The sequence below is a fragment of the Lagenorhynchus albirostris genome, chromosome 3 (assembly GCF_949774975.1).
Source record: "Lagenorhynchus albirostris chromosome 3, mLagAlb1.1, whole genome shotgun sequence".
Classification (NCBI taxonomy): domain Eukaryota; kingdom Metazoa; phylum Chordata; class Mammalia; order Artiodactyla; family Delphinidae; genus Lagenorhynchus; species Lagenorhynchus albirostris.
The window spans coordinates 95,161,420-95,180,829 of record NC_083097.1 but is presented as its reverse complement, the minus strand read 5'-3'; the positions used below and the strand labels follow the sequence as shown (position 1 = coordinate 95,180,829).

At 35.2% G+C, this 19,410-nt stretch overlaps 1 protein-coding gene across 6 annotated transcripts in view; it reads right to left on the bottom strand.

Moving 5' to 3' along the window:
- Positions 1 to 19,410, bottom strand: part of COMMD10 (COMM domain containing 10) — a 162,061-nt gene that overhangs the window by 45,820 nt on the left and 96,831 nt on the right. The window contains exon 6 of one of the 6 annotated variants that reach the window (XM_060143445.1): positions 13,946 to 14,159. The exons of the other annotated variants lie outside the window; for them this stretch is intronic. Coding sequence (XP_059999428.1) covers positions 13,947 to 14,159 — 213 coding nt within the window. The 3' untranslated portion in view covers position 13,946. Of the gene's footprint in view, positions 1 to 13,945; positions 14,160 to 19,410 lie in introns of those variants that run through there. 6 annotated transcript variants of the gene reach the window in all.

Sequence of the window (19,410 nt, the reverse complement as noted above, 5' to 3'; positions counted from 1 at the left end):
ACGCCCCGTCCGTGGAAAAATTGTCTTCCATGAAACTGGTCCCTGGTGCCAAAAAGGTTGGGGACCACTGTGCTAGATGATTAAGTTCTAGAGATCTGCTATTCAACACCGTACCTACAGTTAACAATACTGTATTAAAAACTTAAAATTTGTTAAGAGAGTAGATCTCATGTTAACTGTTCTTACCACAATTAACAACAACAAAAAAGGAATCTTCTAGACCATTACCACTGAGCAAGCAGTGGAGAAAAAAATAACATAAACAGAACGTAATGAGGCTGCTTTGCTACATGGCCTCCTTACACAAAGCTAAGCAGATGACTGTGCTCTTTGACACCTACTTTTTAAAAAATACAATTCAGACTACCTGGACATTGGAAAAATAAACTGTATTTAGAATATATAGAAGACACTGCAAAAGAGCCATTAAAAGGAAGCAAAGTATTCTTGAATCATTTAGTGTCTCACGTATGAAGTGATCATGTACGTAACTTGTGTTTAGACTGGGCTAAAGGATAGTTTAAATAAACATCTTTTAAATTACTTTTTTTTTTCATGTTAAATAACGAAAAATCTCAAATACCCCAGGCTATGTTACTTTATGTCACCACACAGAATTTCAAATCATACAGATATGTCTTTTCATCTGCTGGACAAACAACTGTGCTTGTATTTTGTTTGATTATATATTGTCGTATTTTGTTCTCCAGCTGTTTCATATATGAATCATTTGTCTCCCAAATTACATGATAAACTTCTTTAGGGCAAATCATACTATCTTCTCCTTTTGTATCTATTAGCAGCTAACACTGTGTTGGGCTATAGAATTGCTCAATAAATGCTTGTTGAATTGAACAGTACCCTTAATCATTGCCATTTCTTTTCTCAGAAGTACAGTTGAATAGATTTAATGCTGTGGTATTGTCAGCTTTTATACTTCATACTGCTTCTGTGACCACCTTGCTAGGAAAAGGCAAATTCAATCTTCACATTTGTTCAATCAATGCTGCTCCTACCAGGATTATCAACAACAATGACAATCAATGCCAATTCAAGTGGTGAGTTTTATTACACAGGAATACCGGTCACCTAGAGACTGAACCCCAAATATTATATTAGACTGAGTCATTATTAGTCTGTACCTGATTGAAAGCAAATGACCAATCTTAAATATAAGTTCACTACCTGTATCTTTCATTCTGTAAGTGGGAATAAAAAAAGTAGTAAAAAGGGAAATAATTAAAATACTTTAAAAGTAGATAAATTATAAATGTCCTCTACATACTGGCATTTTTATGCCCAATGTGAAGGCAAATTAGTTTCTTATAAAGTGAAATTCTTCTACTTTACACTGTAACATCTATGAGCACATATTTATTTTATACTATTTTACAAGAAGATAATCTACCTTAATCCTATCACAAGTTGGAGGTCAAAATCAAAAGTGTGATTCTCAAGTTAAGTTAATCTTTGAAATATAAGAGTATGTCTTAATACTTATTCACTGCAGTGAAGAATTTTTTCTTTGCAAATGTAGAAAGATTAAACTGAATTAAGAAGTAGTTAAAGCTTGTTTATAATCAAGGCTAAGTTATAATATGAAACAAGCAAGGAGATAGTCACAGTGAACCTAAAGGTCCTATTTTAACAAGCATGAATCAGTAAAGGAAAAGGATCAGAATCCAGACATAACTGTCATTCACAATCGACAATTTATGACAAATCCCAATTTATGCAACCATGAAAAGAGTCATTTAAAATCACAGCAGGACTGTATTATCTCTTCAGGTTTAATTGAAACTTTGAAGAAAAAAAAAAAGCAGGAGCCTATTAAAGGTTCTTTGACAAATCTATTTTGTTACACCTTTTATGTCTATAATTCTTTCTCTTGAAGTAAGGGAAAAAATTACTATATATAAACATGAGAAATGTGATATTTCCTTTCTTCAATTACTCTGCCTAAATTAATTTAAATTAAAATTAACATCTAGTTTGTGAGGTACAAAATCAACAACAATGAATAAAATTTTTTTTTTTTTTAATTTTAAAACTCTGGCCTGGAATATGAATAATGTTAGTATCAAATGGTGGTTTTGTGGCTTACATTATATCTCATTCCTCTTAACCCACTTTTTAAAGGTGAATTGGAAGTGTATTTTAAAATCAAGCCGCTACAATGACTGTTATCTACTTCGCTGAAAAACTCTTATCTGTACTAACCTCCAATAACAAAATTGAGATTTTCTTTCTAATTTAAGGAAACCAGGGGTGAGACCAAATTGAACGCTTAAGAGTCACAGTGACAGTAACTGTATTCACATTTATCACTACAATGAAAAAAACATCCTGCTAATCCTGATTCCTATAAAAGATTTTAAGTTTCATTGAAATGTAAGCACATGTGTATTATTCTGATGCCATTTTATTCCCTCTCGCGCCTTGCTGACATTTATAACATGACCTAGTTGAGCTGAAATTACCATAGTAAAGAAGTAGCTGCACTGTGATAAGTGATTTTACCTAGACATGCTGTCTGGTTCCCACTGGTATACACAAACTGACATCCTTGGGTGAGAAAGACTAATTCCTTCTACTTGTCTTTTTCATGACAAATGGCGCTGATAGTGACTTTTAAAGTTTCTTGCTTATAAACTGAAAAAGTGAAAAGCTGTGAATGTTCAGCATCACCAATCAAGTCAGAAAACTAAACCCTGTAATAACACAAGGTTAAAAAAAAAAAAAATCCTGAAGCCAACACCTTGGGAAATGAAGATAACAGAAATGAAATCACGTAAGTGGGTAGTCTTAGTATTTGGGGTCACATTCCCTACTCCCCGCAAGTAATAGTGGGCTGGCAGCTGGGAGGCATATGAGACAAAACATAAATATGGAATTTCAAGGATAGTACTATTCTATGTTAAATTATCATGGAGCATGAATTGAACAAGTCTTTGCAGATAGTACAGATTAAAGATGTAAAATAAAGGTGTCTTTCAAAGATATTGTGAAAGATAGAAAAAGGGAAATAGAAGAGTATCTATAATGAACTGTTGGAGAATAAAGAGGATGGGTAATTACAATTTACCACAAGTTATTAAAATTATTAGTAGGAATAGTAATGTCTGCTCAAAGAAATCCAAGTCATGTTGATTGAAAATGTGAAGCTCCATTAAGGAGAAAATTAGGTAAGAGGCTCGGCAGCCTGAGACAAAGAGAAAAAATTTCTGTCAGTGGGCTGAATCCAGTACTCAGTGATATTTTTAAAGTATCACTCTAACTTATGCCAAGGAGAAGTGAAATTGTAATACAGATAGAAACGGATCCTGCTTACCAGTACTGTGAAGCAGGAAGGCAAAAGAGAGTGACAGAGAGTCAGACAGAGTATGCATAAGGGAAGTAAATTTACCTAGACTTTGGCCCAGGGCACAGAAATAATGTGAATTTGTGTGAAATGGAAGTGAAATTAGAGAAAATCTGAAAATAGTCTTTAATGTTTTAAACTATCAAGATCAGCAATTTACCTATATGTGAAACTCCTAATATCATATTAGGGGTTATAACCAATCATATAGCTACTACTTTTATGAGTAAACACAGAATATAAGTGCGAAAGTTACTCTGGAATTCAAAGGTGCCTGGATGTCTGTAGCAGGATACTACTGTCAAGCTGGTAACACATCTAAGCTGTGTGTGTGACCTGACTTGCGCAGGGGCTGGAAACCCAAGGGATGCTGACTTGAGAGGGAGGTTGCAGGGGAGGCGAGAGAAAAGACTAGGCTGGACCTATGGAAATGTCTGTGTCTAAGGACATACGTTTATGTCTATAAACCCATAGCACAAGTTGTTTTCAGAAAGGACTCTGTGAAACATGGAGTCTGAGCACAGTGGGGTAACTATGGTAAATGTAATGCCGTTTTACGCGTTCCAGATTTGCATCTGTGAGAGTAGCAAGGGACAGCATCTCTAATAGGGAAGCAGCTACACGTGTACATTACAGAGGTGGTGGTAAGGGTCCGCCCTCATGCGACCGAATGGGAAGACAAGAGTAAAGGAACAAGTAGAGCCTGTGTGCACTACTGAGATGGCCCCCGGGGACTACCAGAATAAACTGTGGGATACTTTACAGGAAGGTGGAGGCCTTGCATCATTTAGGTAGGACATGAGCCAAAATAACTGAGTTATTACCATTAATGTGACTGCACGTGGGTCTCCGGAATGGTGAGGCATGGAGAAACTGAGGTTGGGCATAATACATGTATGTCTTGAGACTCTGGGAATGTTCTATTCTGATAGATGTGACAAAGTTAAGAATGATTTAGAAAAGAATAGAGGTTAGGGGAAGAGTACGTATCCTAGAATAGACTTACTATTGCAGAATGCTTAGAAAAGTAGTCTTCTCCCCTATGACCGTCTTTATAGCATCCTTAATGGTACTGGGGGGGGGCTGGTTTTCTTCATGATGATGAAAACCATAACAAATGATATTTGCCTAGTGCCACCTGATGTGAAAAATATTTTATTATTCATTAACTCAAAGAATTCTCGCAATAACGTTATGGGGTAGGTGCTGCTATTATTAAACTTGCTTGATTAATAATGAAACTGAGCTTAGAATTTACCTTACACAAAAAGTAAGTGGTGGTAGCAGCAGCTTAGGGGCGTTTTGGCAGGACCTCTGCCCCAGAAGCATTCTGTTTGGCAGCTCCTCGGAGAGTGCACAGAGTGGAAACCTGAGAGTATCATTAGCCAAGGCTAGAAGCAGCAATAAGGGATACGACAATGAACCACGTCCTCAGTCTCCTTCTTGAGGCTAACCAGGAGGCGCAGAATTCAAGTACCCTGCATAGGGCTGTGTAATACTTAAAGTGTTTCCATAATATGCTGGAATTCCCCAACTGTTCTACCCACACCAAGAAGAGTCACTGCTTTTCAGAATAACGGCAGAAGATGAATTTCCTCAAATTCAAGAGGCTTGGCGTGAGGGTAAGAAATGAAGATCACTTAAGTCTTATCAGGCTTATCTCTTGTTTCCCCTCAAACCTTAGGAACTCAACATTCCACATCATGAATGAATGAATGAGGGTGTTGATCCCACAACTTCAAGGTCCTCCCCACAACCAAAACACACTAATATGCCCAACTGTTTGTACTGCACTTCAAACCCAACCACCACTCAGCTTCTAAAAAAGTGAAAGTTAGAAAACTGTTTACCACTTGAATTATAAAAACTCTTCTGTAGTCCATAGGAAATAGACTACATGATACACTCAAAATAAGTAATAAATGAAAAGCATAAATGACACAAAATGTCACAAATGAGAAAACCAAATACAAATTGGTCAAGCTAATTTATGCATAATCATTTAAAAATGATAAGTCTTTTACCTCTAAGCAACACAAAAAATTTTCAGTTGATAAGCAGTCTGGAACACTAGCACTTAAATCTTTAAGACACATTTACAGTCTGCTGTTACATTCTGAATGCCATATTTAATAGTGGCAAAATAAATTTATGGCTACATCCAAAATGTAAGACTAGATGATAACATTTTACAGGTTCTTTCAATTAATTAATTACAGTTTACAAGTTCCTTTCTTTCCCCCACAGACTCTCTAGCTTAAGCTGAACTACTTGTCCAAAAAACTTTAACTTTTACTCAAGCAGTTGGTGAAAACCAAATGCTTATTATGAGCCACACAGTGCATTTAGGGTCCTTTTACTCTCATGAAATTTAAATTTTAGAAAGACAGACAAAAATACAAGAAAACAGGCAAAATAACTGCAAGCTGTTCGCTAAAAAGGAAACTAACAATAAACTGGGATGGGCATGGTGCTCATGGTATGCCTCTCCAAGGATATAATATTTGAGTTGATAAAGTGAGAGAAGTTAGCTATGTGCAAAGCAGGAAAAAGACTTCCAGGCAGATGAAAAAGGATGTGAAGTAAACCACAGCAGAAAAACACTAGCATTTGAGGAACTACAAGGACATCAATGTGATTGTGGTCAATGAACAAGATCAGGCTGGAGAGCTACAGAACTGGGCTCAATCAGACAAGGTATCATAAGCCATGGAAAAAAATCTGGATATTATACTAAGCACAACAGAAAGCTATTGAGAAGTGTTTTAAGCAGGGAGTAATGTGATCTAAATAATATTTTAAGAAGGTCAGCTTTAAACTGTGTATAAACTATGTATAAATGGATTAAAGGGGCTCCAGCAGGAGTTAGGAAAGTTAAAGGATGATGATACTTTGAAATAGGTGGCAGGAGATATAAAGAGATGAGGGTAGATTCAAGACAGAATTTGGAGACAGAAGCAATTAAGCTAAGAAATGAATGGGGAATACCAAAAAGGACTTAAGGAATAAATCCTAGGTTTCTGCCTTGAGTAATTTTAAGGTAATATTATACCAAAAGTTCTTCAAGACAAATATCCAAGTCCTAGCACACTCAAAGGGTCATTTAGAAAAAGAGCTAAGATTTAGAACAAGTATTTAAAATAACCCACTAATTAAAGAAAGAAGGATGAAAAGGAGGAAGAAGGAAGGAAGAAAGGGGACAAAGGAGGAAGGAAAGGAGGAAAGAAGATAGAGAGGGAGAGAAACGGAAAGAGAGAGAGCGGGAATCCCTGCCATCATTAGGGGCATTCCAATATCCCAACCATACCTCACAACACTAGATAAGGCATTGTACAACATGCCTAAACTGATTCTTGTTATTTACCTGCCCATCTCCATATTTATTTTCCATTTACAGATAATTTGCATAAAATAAGCACACTCTAAAATGAAAACTCATGTTGGAATTAATTTCTTCTACAGTTGTTACAAAAACCACACCTACAAACTTACTGATGTTCCATTCTAAGTAAAAGTTTAAAATATGAATTTGCAGCTTATAAATACTCTGAAACCTGAGGGAGAAAAAAGGGAAGCTGTACATGCTAATCAAATCTGAGTAAGAAAATTTTATAATTGTGGGTGGGATGGTTTCTTGAAAGGGACATGAAAGTTTCTTAAAAGTGACATTATTATAAGTTTTTTGAGGAGGGAATAGAGTTAGATGTAGAAGAATAGTTAATGAAGTAAGGTTTAGGAGACCTGGGTTCAAGAACTAGTTCTGATACTATATATTAATAATCAACCGAGTAAAGTATTACTTTACCTGTTTGTACTTTAGTTTTTCACCAATAAAGTAAGCAGGTCATAGTACTAATCATTTGTTTCTCTTCCAGCTCTAAAACCCAACAGTTTTATGAAACTATATTTAGAATAGTTAACAATAGAGGTTAATATGTTAGAAAAGCTGGAGAGACAAAAGTTCCAGTTTCATCAGAGAAAGCACATTCCTACATGTAAATAGGGGTATTAATCCACATAAAATACAAAGGACAGTAACACATTTTTATTGATTTAAACTGGGAATAATTCAATAAATTGACTGCACATTAGTAGGTACAATGCTAGCCATTAGAGAAAATATAAAAATTGGTTAGATTACAATAGAAGAAAGTGTCCTACAAAACAGTGTAACATAAAATGTTCCTTTGAGAATAAAAATATTTGCACTGTCTTTTAAGTTCCCCAATAACATCACCAAGTTCAATGCCAAACTATTTCCCAACCAAATGCCTAAAACTCCGACAGATGTGAAGAATGAACAGTGACTTTAATTGTACTATTAAACACACACACATGCACATGCACGCACACACACACACACACACACACACACACACACACACACACACACACACACACACACACACACACACACACACACACACCTTACAGAAACTGAAGAGCCTATCAGCTAAAATATAAATTTGCTGTCCCCTAAAAACAGTATAAACTGTCAACATGAACCTGGGAGAACTGAGGTATAAGTTAATACCTAAAAACTTCACTTATATTTTACTGAATGTTTAGAGGCTTTTTAAAAAAAATGTATCATTAAAATCAATAGAGATGAATAAGTTCAACTTCTGGTCATGGTGGATGACTGAAGTGGTCACACAAAATGCCAGAGGTAACAGTGATAAAATACAAGATTAATACAAACAAACTAACTATGACACTGGAAAGTATTCAGAAGCACATTTAAGGCTAAAGAGAGTTTAATTTTAATTTTGAAAAATGAAAGTGGAATGGGTTAAAAGTTCATGGCTTACTGGTCCCAAGGCACTGACCAAGCTCCATAGCTACAGCTACAGCTGCAGAAAATGGAGAAAAAACCAAATGCAGCCACACTGGCTAAAGATGTTAGAAATCAGAGTTTAGGGCTGGAAAAGCAGCTGAAAATTTAAAGAGGAAATCTTGGCAGCAAGTCAACCTCAGAAGGCATGAAGACCCAAATGCAGAGCATAAGCTACACAAATTCCTGGCTGATGGCAAAATTACACATGAACATAGGAGACCCATGAAGGCTGATGAAAAAGTAGGAAGAGGAAAAAAAATCAGGTTTTTATTTGCAATGCGATTATTAACTGAGTTAATTCATCAATCATTTATAGCTTGAGTGGGAAAAAGATGACTGTGGATAGCCTTTACTGTCAGAGAAGACAGCCCAAAGTCACTGGAGCCACTATCATTTAGGAGGGAATCCTTAGAAGCAAAGAAACAATACAAAGCATGAACACCATCTTAGCCTAAATCCTTGGGCTAATGGCCAAATTTTGCAGGCACAAGGGAGACCTACAAGGGTTCAGGCTAAAAAATGAAAACATTAGTGGGAAGCTATAAGCTGTATAATGCATAGGAGACAACATTTGTAGTTTCAGTTCAAGGAAGCCTACTGGATCAAAAAAAAAAAGGACCTCTAAATAATATGACAGGGACTTCCCTGGTGGTCCAGTGGTTGGCACTCCACGCTCCCAATACAGGGGGCCCAGGTTCGATCCCTGGTCAGGGAACTAGATCCTGCATGTCGCAACTAAGAGCCCGCATGCCACAAATAAAAGATCCCACAAGCTGCAACTAAAGATCTCACGTCGCAACTAAAGATCCCGCACACCATAACAAAGATCCGGCACAGCCAAATAAATAAATAAATGAACAAATAAATAAAAATTTTTTAAAAACAAAGAATATGAAAGAACTCAGAGTTACTTCACCATATAATCAACAATGTCCAGTTTACAATCAAAAATTTCTAGACATGCAAAGAAACAGGAAATGCTACTTATGTTCAGGAAAAAAAGTGCACTCTGTCTCAGAAGCTGAATTTAGCAGATAAGATAATTCAAAGAAGCTATGATCAAAAAATATAAGGAAAACATGCTGTTAGTGAGTGAATATAGAGGAAATCTCAAGGGAAAAATGGAAGCTAAAGAAAAAAAAAAAAAGGAGACTCCAGACCTGAAAAGTACAGTAATTGAAATAAAACATTCCCAAATGAGCACAACAAAGTGGAGATGGTAGGGGAAGAATCAGAAAAATTGAAGTTCGATTAATAGAAATTACCCAAGCCAAAGGTAAAACAGAAGAAAGACCAAAGCAAAACGATCAGAACATCAGAGATGTTCATATGAGACAATATGAAATGATCCAACACATGTAAATGGAATCTTAGCAGGACAGGTGATAAAAGACAAGAAAAAAATATCCTTAGATATAATGGCTGAAAAATTCCCAAATTTGATGGAAAATAGTAGGTTAAGGCCCAAGAAATTAAATAAAATCTAAGCAGGATAAATACAAGGAAAATTTATACTAAAAAAAACACAGTCAAACTGCTGAAAGGGCTTCCCTGGTGGCGCGGTGGTTAAGAAACCGCCTGCCAATGCAGGGGACACGGGTTCGAGCCCTGGTCCGGGAAGATCCCACATGCTGCGGAGCAACTAAGCCTGTGCGCCACAACTACTGAGCCTGTGCTCTAGAGCGCGCGAGCCACAACTACTGAGCCCACACGCCTAGAGCCCACGCTTCTCAACAAGAAAAGCCACCACAATGAGAAGCCCGCACTCCGCAACAAAAAGTACCTCCTGCTCGCTGCAACTAGACAAAGCCTGCATGCAGCAACAAAGACCCAACTCAGCCAAAAAGTAAATAAATAAATTTATTAAAAAATCAAACAAACAAACAAACAAAACCTGCTGAAAGTCAAAGATAAAAACCAAATCTTGAAAGGGGCCAGAGAAATTCCATAAAGGGGAAAATGATAAAACTGAATTCTTTTCAGAAACTATGGAGCCAAAGAAATTGAAACAACACAAAGTACAGAAACCAAGAATTCTATTTCCAGGAAGTCCAATCCTTCAATAATAAAAGTAAAATAAGGACATATTTAGGTAAACAAAACAGAATATATTGTCAGCAGGCCTGAATAACAAGAAATGCTAACAGAAATTCTTCAGTCTGAAAGACTAAAGGCAACTCAGGTCTACAGAAAAGAAGAGTATGAGTAAATATACGGGTAAACATAAAGAGTATGCAAAATTTTTCCTTTCTTCTCTTAATTAAAGAAAATATATAATTATTTAAAGCAAAAGTTATAACAGTGTATGGACTTTATGTTAATAATAATGTATTAATATTGGTTCATCAATTGTAACAAATGTACTGCACTAAAGCAAGATGTTAATAATAGGAGAAACTATGCAGGGAGAGATGGGATAGATGGAGACTCTGTACTTTCTGTTCAGTTCTTCTGTAAACCTAAAATTGCTCTAAAAATAAAGTTTATAAAAAATTTAATTACTAACATAAGGTAATATAATAGTGATTATATCATGACTCCAACTTCTGAAGAACTGTTTGGTGTAATAGAAATCCTAGCATTAAACAAAATCATCTTCAAAACAACAACAACAACACAACAATAAAATGTTTGTACTCTCAGACATATGTAAAAAATCCTAAGAAATTTCCCAAAACAAACAAACAACTAGAACTAGTAAATGCATTTAGCAAAGTCACAGGGTACAAGGCCAATATTAAAAGTATAAATTGGGAGATTGGGATTGACATATACACACCTATTTTATATATAAAATAGATAACTAAGAAGAACCTACTGTATAGCACAGAGAACTCTACTCAATACTCTGTAATGACCTATATGGGAATAGAATCTAAAAAAGAGTGGATATATGCATATGTATAACTGATTCACTCTGCTGTACAACAGAAACTAACACAACACTGTAAATCAACTATACATATGTAAATTATGTGACTATATGTAAATTATGTAACTATACATATGTAAATTATGTAAAATTATTTACATTATGTAAAATATGTAAACTAACACAACATTGTAAATCAACTATACATATGTAAATCAACTATCACAACACTGTAAATCAACTATACAATTAATAAAAATTAATTAAAAAAAAGTAAATTATATTTCTATATACCACCAACAACTCAAAAGTGATATTAAGAAAATAATTCTACTCATAGGAGCTCTAAAAAAAAATCCTTAGCAATAAATTTAGCCACAAAAGTACAAGAGCTATTCACTGAGAACTACCCAACACCTTTAAGAGAATTTAAAGAAAATGTAAATAAATACATAGCTACATTTCATGTTTATACATTGAAAAACTCAAAATTGTTAAAGTGGATATTTTCCCCACTTCATCTGATTAAACATAATCTTTAACAAAATCCCAATAAGTATTTTTGTAGAAATTGACAAGCTGGTCTTAATTTATATATGGAAATGCTAAGAGTATAAAGTAGGCAAAATAATTTTGAGAAAGAACAAGGTCAAAGGAATTACACAACCCAATTTCAAAAACTTGCTATAAAGTTACAATAATCAAAACAGTGTGGTATTGGTCTAAAGATGAACATATACATCAATGCACCAGAAGAGAAAAATCCAGAAACAAAGCCTTTCGTTTATGACAATTTGATTTTAGACAAAACAGCCACCAGGAAATTATCTGGAAATTAACGGAAAACCCATATAGCCATCTAATTGTCTCAACACTCCTTGTTGAAGACTTTTTCCTCTATAAAATGCCTAGAAGAAAACATCCATAGGAGAAAATCTTTTTGATCTTGAGCTAGGCAAAAGTTTCCTAGATATGACACTAAAAACATAATCTGTAAAAGAAAAATTTGATAAATTGGACCATCAAAATTAAAAACTTCTGCTCTTGAAAAGACATCAGAAAGAAAGCAAAAAGACACACCATTGACTGGGAGAAAATATCTGCAAATCTGATAAAAGTACTTGTACCCAGAATATGTAAAGAACTTTAACAATTCATTAATAAGAAGACAAACAGCACAAGAAAAAACAGACAAAAGATTTGAATAGACGTCCCACAATAGAAAACAAGATGACTAATAAGTACATGAAAATACTCCCAACGTCACTCATCTTTAAGGAAATGCAAATTCAAAACCACAATAAGACACCACTACAAATTTGCTAGAATGGGTATAATCACAAAGACTGATGGTATCAAGTGTTACGGAAGAGGAAAAACTGAAAGGTTCCTACTTTGCTGGTGGGAATGTAAAATGGTACGGCCACTTTGGAAGAGTTCAGCAATTTCTTAAAAATTTAAACATAAACTTACCATATGACCCACCAATTCTAATCCTAGGTTTTAACATAAAAGAAATGAAAACATGTTTCCCTATAAAGACTTGCACATGAATGTTACAGAAGCATTATGAATAACAGTCCTAGACGGGAAAAAATCCAAATGACCATCCACTGCTGAATGGATAAACAAAATAGGATATATTTGGACAATGGAAAACTATTTAACAATAAAAAGTAACCAATCACTGATATATTCCACAACATCAAGGAACCTCAAAAACATTATTCTAAGTGAAAGAATTCAGACAAGACCATATATGATTCCAACTGTAGGAAATTTCCAGAAAAGACAAATCTATATACACAGAAAGTAGATCAGTCGTTGCCTAGGGTTGGGTGCAAGGACTGACTGCAAATGTTCCAAAGGGAACTTTTAAGGATGATGCAAATATTCTAGAACTGGACTGTGGTGATGGCTGCACACCTCCATAAATCTGCAAAAATTTATTAAAGTTTATACTCACAATGGATAAATTTTATGGCATGTAAGTATTTTTTTAAGAGTTTGATATGACTAGAAAAATTTATAGTCTCCCTACAAATGAAAGTACCGTAGTTTCAAGTATATAATTGCTTTGTCTGATTCCCAATAAACCTAAAATATAAAAATTCATGAACAATCCAATTCTTGTTTTTTATGTTTTTTATTCTATATGTCCTCTTAATATCAAACCCACACTGATTTCAAAAGGAGCCTCATAAACTAAAGATTCACATATAGTTTCTTAAATGATACATATAATGTTAAAATAATATTCTCACCCCTCTTATGTTTAAATTTAAAAGATTACTCAAATCAACTATAATACTTCATTCACCGAGGCCTAGATTTTAATCACAAAACCATGGAACTATCAAATAGCAGGGCTTAAAAATAAAATTTAGTATTAATCCAATTAACAAATATTTATACAGCATCAATAAGACACCAGGCAATGAAGGGCACTGGAGATACAATGATGACTAAAAACACAGATGGTTCCTTTGTACATGTAGTTTTCTAATTCTAGTGAACAACAACAAAAAAGCAATTTCCCTCCTTATATAGATTAACACTTAATTGAGCAGCAAGAATTTATGGACTATTTCTCAATGAAAAAATATTGGTTCAATGTAAAAAAGGGTTGAGTTAAATTCCAAACTCGTTTCCTTACAGGACCTGGACTGAAGGACAGAAAAGATCATACATAATTAAGGGAACAGACCTGGAGATGGAAGTTTAAAATGCTTTGCTCTTTAAAAAGCGCAACAGTGGTGTGTTAGTTTCTGCTTTATAACAAAGTGAACCATTGTAAAGCAATTATACTCCAATAAAGATGTTAAAAAAAAAGTACAACAAAATAGGAGATTAATAGTAAAACCATTTCCATAGACTTATAATGATGTTTCTAATAAATGATTTCCTTTAAAAAATATGTAAAATGGGGCTTCCCTGGTGGCACAGTGGGCTTCCCTGGTGGCGCAGTGGTTGAGAGTCTGCCTGCCGATGCAGGGGACACGGGTTCGTGCCCTGGTCCGGGAAGATCCCACATGCCACGGATCGGCTAGGCCCGTGAGCCATGGCCGCTGAGCCTGCGCGTCCGCAGCCTGTGCTCCACAACAGGAGAGGCCACAACAGTGAGAGGGCCGCGTACCGCAAAAAAAAAAAAAAAAAAAAAGTAAAATGAATTCAGCACTTAGAAACATAAAAACGCTTTTAAGCAATTAGGCAAGGAGCACCAATTAAAATACCTGCATTCTCACGGCTATGCTGAGTACCTTATTTTAATCAGATGATTTCAAGTGTTGCCTTTTGAATCGTTCCAGTCTGGCTGGCTTCACCTCATCTCACTGCCTCCATTCGAGTGATCATGAACATCTTTTAGAGTTTCCTACATTACTGTCTCTACAGGGTTTTTGAACATGCAATTCCCACCGCCTACAACTCGCTCCAAACCCTTTCCCTCTTGCTGGCTCTGACTCAACCTTACAGTTTCAGCTCATGTCTCAGCTTGCATCTTTCCTGAGGTTCCCTGGACTAGGTTAAGCTCCCTAAACTGTGCTTTGCACGCACCATGACCTTTCCCTTCTTAGAACTCCTAAAATTTCCAATTATAAATGTAATGTCTGATTCACCAATATGTTTGCAAATATATTCTCAGAGCCTAGGAAAGACTCTAACACCAGTTTGGAACTCAACTGTCGTTTGCTGAATAAATTACATTCAGGTAAAATATGGATAAGCATACTCATTTCTTGCTTCACATTTTACTTTGCAGTGAAAACTTTTTTCCTCTGGTATGTAAATTCAACTTATTTTACATTCCTTATTACTAAATAAGTAGAAATCCACTGATGTTTCTAAAGTAGTTCCTAGATTTCATTTCTTCACATTTTATCCTGTTTTTTCTTTTTAAGAAAAATATTTTATATAGAATATATGATTCCTTTAAAGACTGGCAATGTATAATTTATATATGGACAGTAAAAATACAGTAAAATATGTCAACTTAAGAGAAATAAGAAACACAGACAACTAAAACAACACAAAACACTATTAAATATTTTATATAGTCTAATTAAGAGCAATCTGCAGATACCAATCAAATAAAATAATCATAACGTAAAAAACAAAGTCTAAATGTTGTTTTCTTTTGAATTCTAGTTTCTTCTGTGAACAAAAGGTCAAAATGAATACCCAAGATAATTTCTTATGAGTCTCTTTCTGTCCAGCCGTATGTTCCTGAATAGAAGGTTAAATAAATTCACTCGTTAAACCCTGTGTCAACTTTATGATTACAAGTAGACTCTTGTACTTCCATTCTACTATCCCTCTTCTAAAGACATACTCCCATTTAACTAGATGAGTCAATGAGTCAAATTAATATCATTTGGAATATAAGAGTTTGATAGCCTGATGGATACAGAAACTATAATTGTCAACCAAAATAATTCTAACCCATGTTAGAATTGTTTTTACTAAGATAGATTTCAAGATGAACAGATTTCCAAATTAAACTATTAAAATTTAATTCCAACACCCCAAACTAACTTTTCTTAAGATCCACATAAACTGTCTTACTACTTATTCTTTACAGCTTTGGGAATATTTTCATGAGAACAAAGAGGTTTCAATTGGACTTAACTATCACTAGAAAGTAAGTCATCATAATTTCTTCTTAATTGTGCTCTGTGCCCTGACCCATCTCCTTAATACCCCAGGGAGTGTTAACATTTTCTTTCTTCCTTTCACCACATCTCTATTTGGAATTATCACACACTTACCAGTGCTGGCTGATGCTCTGAGGCTTACTCACATCCACCTGCTCACTAAAGGACATGCATAGATCAATGGACTCAGCACATTTTCTCACAAACCTGCTACACAGTTTTTATTATTATTATTTTTTTCTTGTTGAACTGTGTCTTCCTATCTAGTTATTTTTCCTCTGGTAAGAAAAATTGTGGAAAACAAACAAAGGTCTCCAAAAATTCACCCTTATTTTCTTCTTGACTTACTACCCATTTAAACAAAGAGTGGTGGCTAGAACTAAAACATAACATCCAAAACAATCAGCGGGACCACCTCAAAAATAGTTTACTAAATTGAAAGTACAAAAAAACTTTTTGATTTAAGAACAATTTTATAAAAACAGGAGCTATCTTGTTAACTTTCAAAATACAACAATATAACTTTCAATCTATGCACAGCTCAAGGTCAAAAGGTGCAGGTATCTATACTTTTTCAGTTAAACACCAGTAATTAATGCTATAAATCTAGGAACTCTTCTTCATAAAATTTCTAAGGAATCTTGAAAACACAGGCTCTGACCAGGAGTCTGACTAACCAGATGTGTAAACATGAGTAACAGTATAATCATGAATATCCTCAGCAGTAAGAGAAAGTGATTGGTGTTTGATTAGAAGACAGTCCCTTTGAAACTGAGTTATTTGTAATGAGGTGGATGGACCCAGAGTCTGTCATACAGAGTGAAGTAAGTCAGAAAGAAAAAAATGAATACCGTATGCTAACACACATATATGGAATCTTAAAAAAAACGGCACTGATGAACCTAGTGGCAGGCAGGAATAAAGATGCATATGTAGAGAATAGACTTGAGGACACAGCGGGGGAAGGGAAAGCTGGGATGAAGTGAGAGAGTAGCATTGACATATATACACTACCAAATGTAAAATGGATGGCTAGTGGGAAGCTGCTGCATAGCACAGGGAGATCAGCTCGGTGCTTTGTGACGACCTAGAGGGTTGGGATAGGGAGGGTGGGAGGGAGGCTCAAGAGGGAGGGTACATGGGGATATATGTATACATATAGCTGTAAGTATACATATAGCTGATTCACTTTGTTGTACAGCAGAGACTAACACAACACTGTAAAGCAACTATACTCCAATAAAGATATTAAAAAAAAAAAAGACAGTCCCTTTAAAACAAACAAATGAACAAAAAAATTACAGACTACCATGGAATAGTAGGTAGATTAATGTTGCTTGAAAACATTAAAAACCAAACAAATGTACTACAAATTCAAAAATATAATTGTTCAGTTGATGATATAGATTTTTTAATGAGATAATTTAGTATATTGAAAATGTGGAATAACAGACGAATGTTATTTTTTTTTTTAGTGTTTAGATAATGCTTGGTTTGCAAATGGGTCCATGGATCCTCAGTAGTATCTCCACTTCTTTTTCTCACAGAATCCAAAGCCACAGTTCAGAAACTCTGATCTACACAGATATTTTCCTATCATCCACTAACATTCCCAAAGTTTATGATTCTATGATGCCTACAATTCTTATGATTCTCTTCCAAACAAGAACAAAATGGAATAAAAGAATCAAAAGGCAAAGATAAATATGGTCACCTTTCAGCCACTCACTCTTTAGGGGCTTAGCGTGCCTTTGCTTCCCAATGTGGGTTATGAATGTCCCATAACGCACATAAGCCTTCACTGCTGAAGAACATGAATGAAGTGGAATACGTTCGAGAAACTCAGTACCTGGATTTGTTATCTGAGACTGTAATACCTGATTATGTTTTATAGGTGACTATAGATGACTATTAAATGTACTGTTATGTCTTATTATCTAAACCACCCCTTGCATGAGGTTTCTACTGCTTAAGAACCAACAATAGCTCCCAACTGTCTACATAGGAAGCTTTAGCTTTGATGCCTGGCTTTCAAAGTTAGCATAATCGGGGTCCAGCCACACAGTCAAACAAATTTGACATAACCTTATGACCAAAATTTGACAAAGACAGTATGAAAACGGAAAACTAGAGGCTAATTTCATTCCTTAATTAAAAAAAAAATTCTAAGTAAACTATCATCAAAATATTATCAAATTCACTGGTGTATTAAAAAAAATCAGAATTAAGTGAGTTTATCCAAGAATAAGATGATGGCTCAACAATAGAAAAATAATCAACATAATTCATAACTTCATAAAATAAGAGGCAAATCTCATATGACACAAAATCCTAAGATTCCTTCAACACATGCTGAAAATTATCTGGTATTTTTAGTAGCTATTTGTTTTAGTTTCCTATGGCTGCTGTAACAAATTACCACCAACTTGATGGCTTAAAGCAACAGGAATTTATTCACTCACAAAACCTGAAAACAGTTCCATTAGGCCAACATCAAGGTATCAGCGAGGCTATGCTCCCTCTAGGAATCTACTTCTTGCCTATTCCAGCTTCTAGTGACAGCCAGTATTCCTTGACTTGTGGCCATATCTGGTCTCTACCTTAGGGATACCATCAACTTCTCTTATGTATGTCTGTGTCAAATCTCCCTCTGCCTCTCTCTCTTATAAGGACACTTTTTTATTGTGCTTAGGGCCTATCCAGACAATCCAGAATAATGTCTCTATCTCAAGATATTTAACTTAATCAAAACTGCAAAGACCCTTCCTTCCTTATAAGGTAACATTTACAGGGTCCACAGATTAGCACCTGATATCTTTGGAGACCCATTATTCTTTAAAAAAAAAAAAAAAAAAAGCTTTACTCTCTATTAAGTTTGCTAGGGCTGCCATAACAAACTACTACAGACTGGGTGGCTTAAACAACAGAAATTTACTTTCTCACAGTTCTAGAAGAAGTCCAAGATGAAGGTGCCAGCATGGTTAGTTTCTACTGAGGCCTCTCTCGTTGGCTTGCACATAGCCACCTTCTCCCTTTGTCCTCACGTGGTCTTTTCTCTGTGTGCATGCAATCCTGGTGTCTCATCTTCTTCTTATAAGGACATCCCTCATATTGGTTTAGGGACCCACCCTTATAACCTCAATGAACCCTAATTAACCCTTTAAAGGCCCTATTTCCAAATACAATCACATTAGGGGCTACGGCTTCAGCATATAAATTTGGGGGGAATAGAATTCAGTCCATAACACTCTCTAAGAAGGTTCATGTCAAGGAGGCCTCAAGACCCTATTCAAGGCTAGTTGAATTTTTCTAATGACAAAAGACTGAATATAAGTTCTGTTTGAGTCTTTATTTCTTTACTACCCAAGGTTGGGCCTAAAGGGTTCTTACAATATCTTTCTTCTATCCTGTCTCGCCAAGAGACTACTTCCTGGAAATATGGTTCCACTTTCCCTGCTTTCTGAAAATGTATGCCAAACCTCGATTACAGAAACTCCCTCCTTACAGCTAGCCCATGTACTCTTCCTGAACTTTTGAATAAAGAACTGTTGGTTTTGTTTACCAAGTTGGGTTAATTTATTTAGAAAACTGTGTTGTGCTGTCATTAGCAAGTATCCTTAGAAACTGTGCAAGACATAACTATTTTTGTGAAAATTTATAAACAACCCAAAATCTACATAGTAGTCAG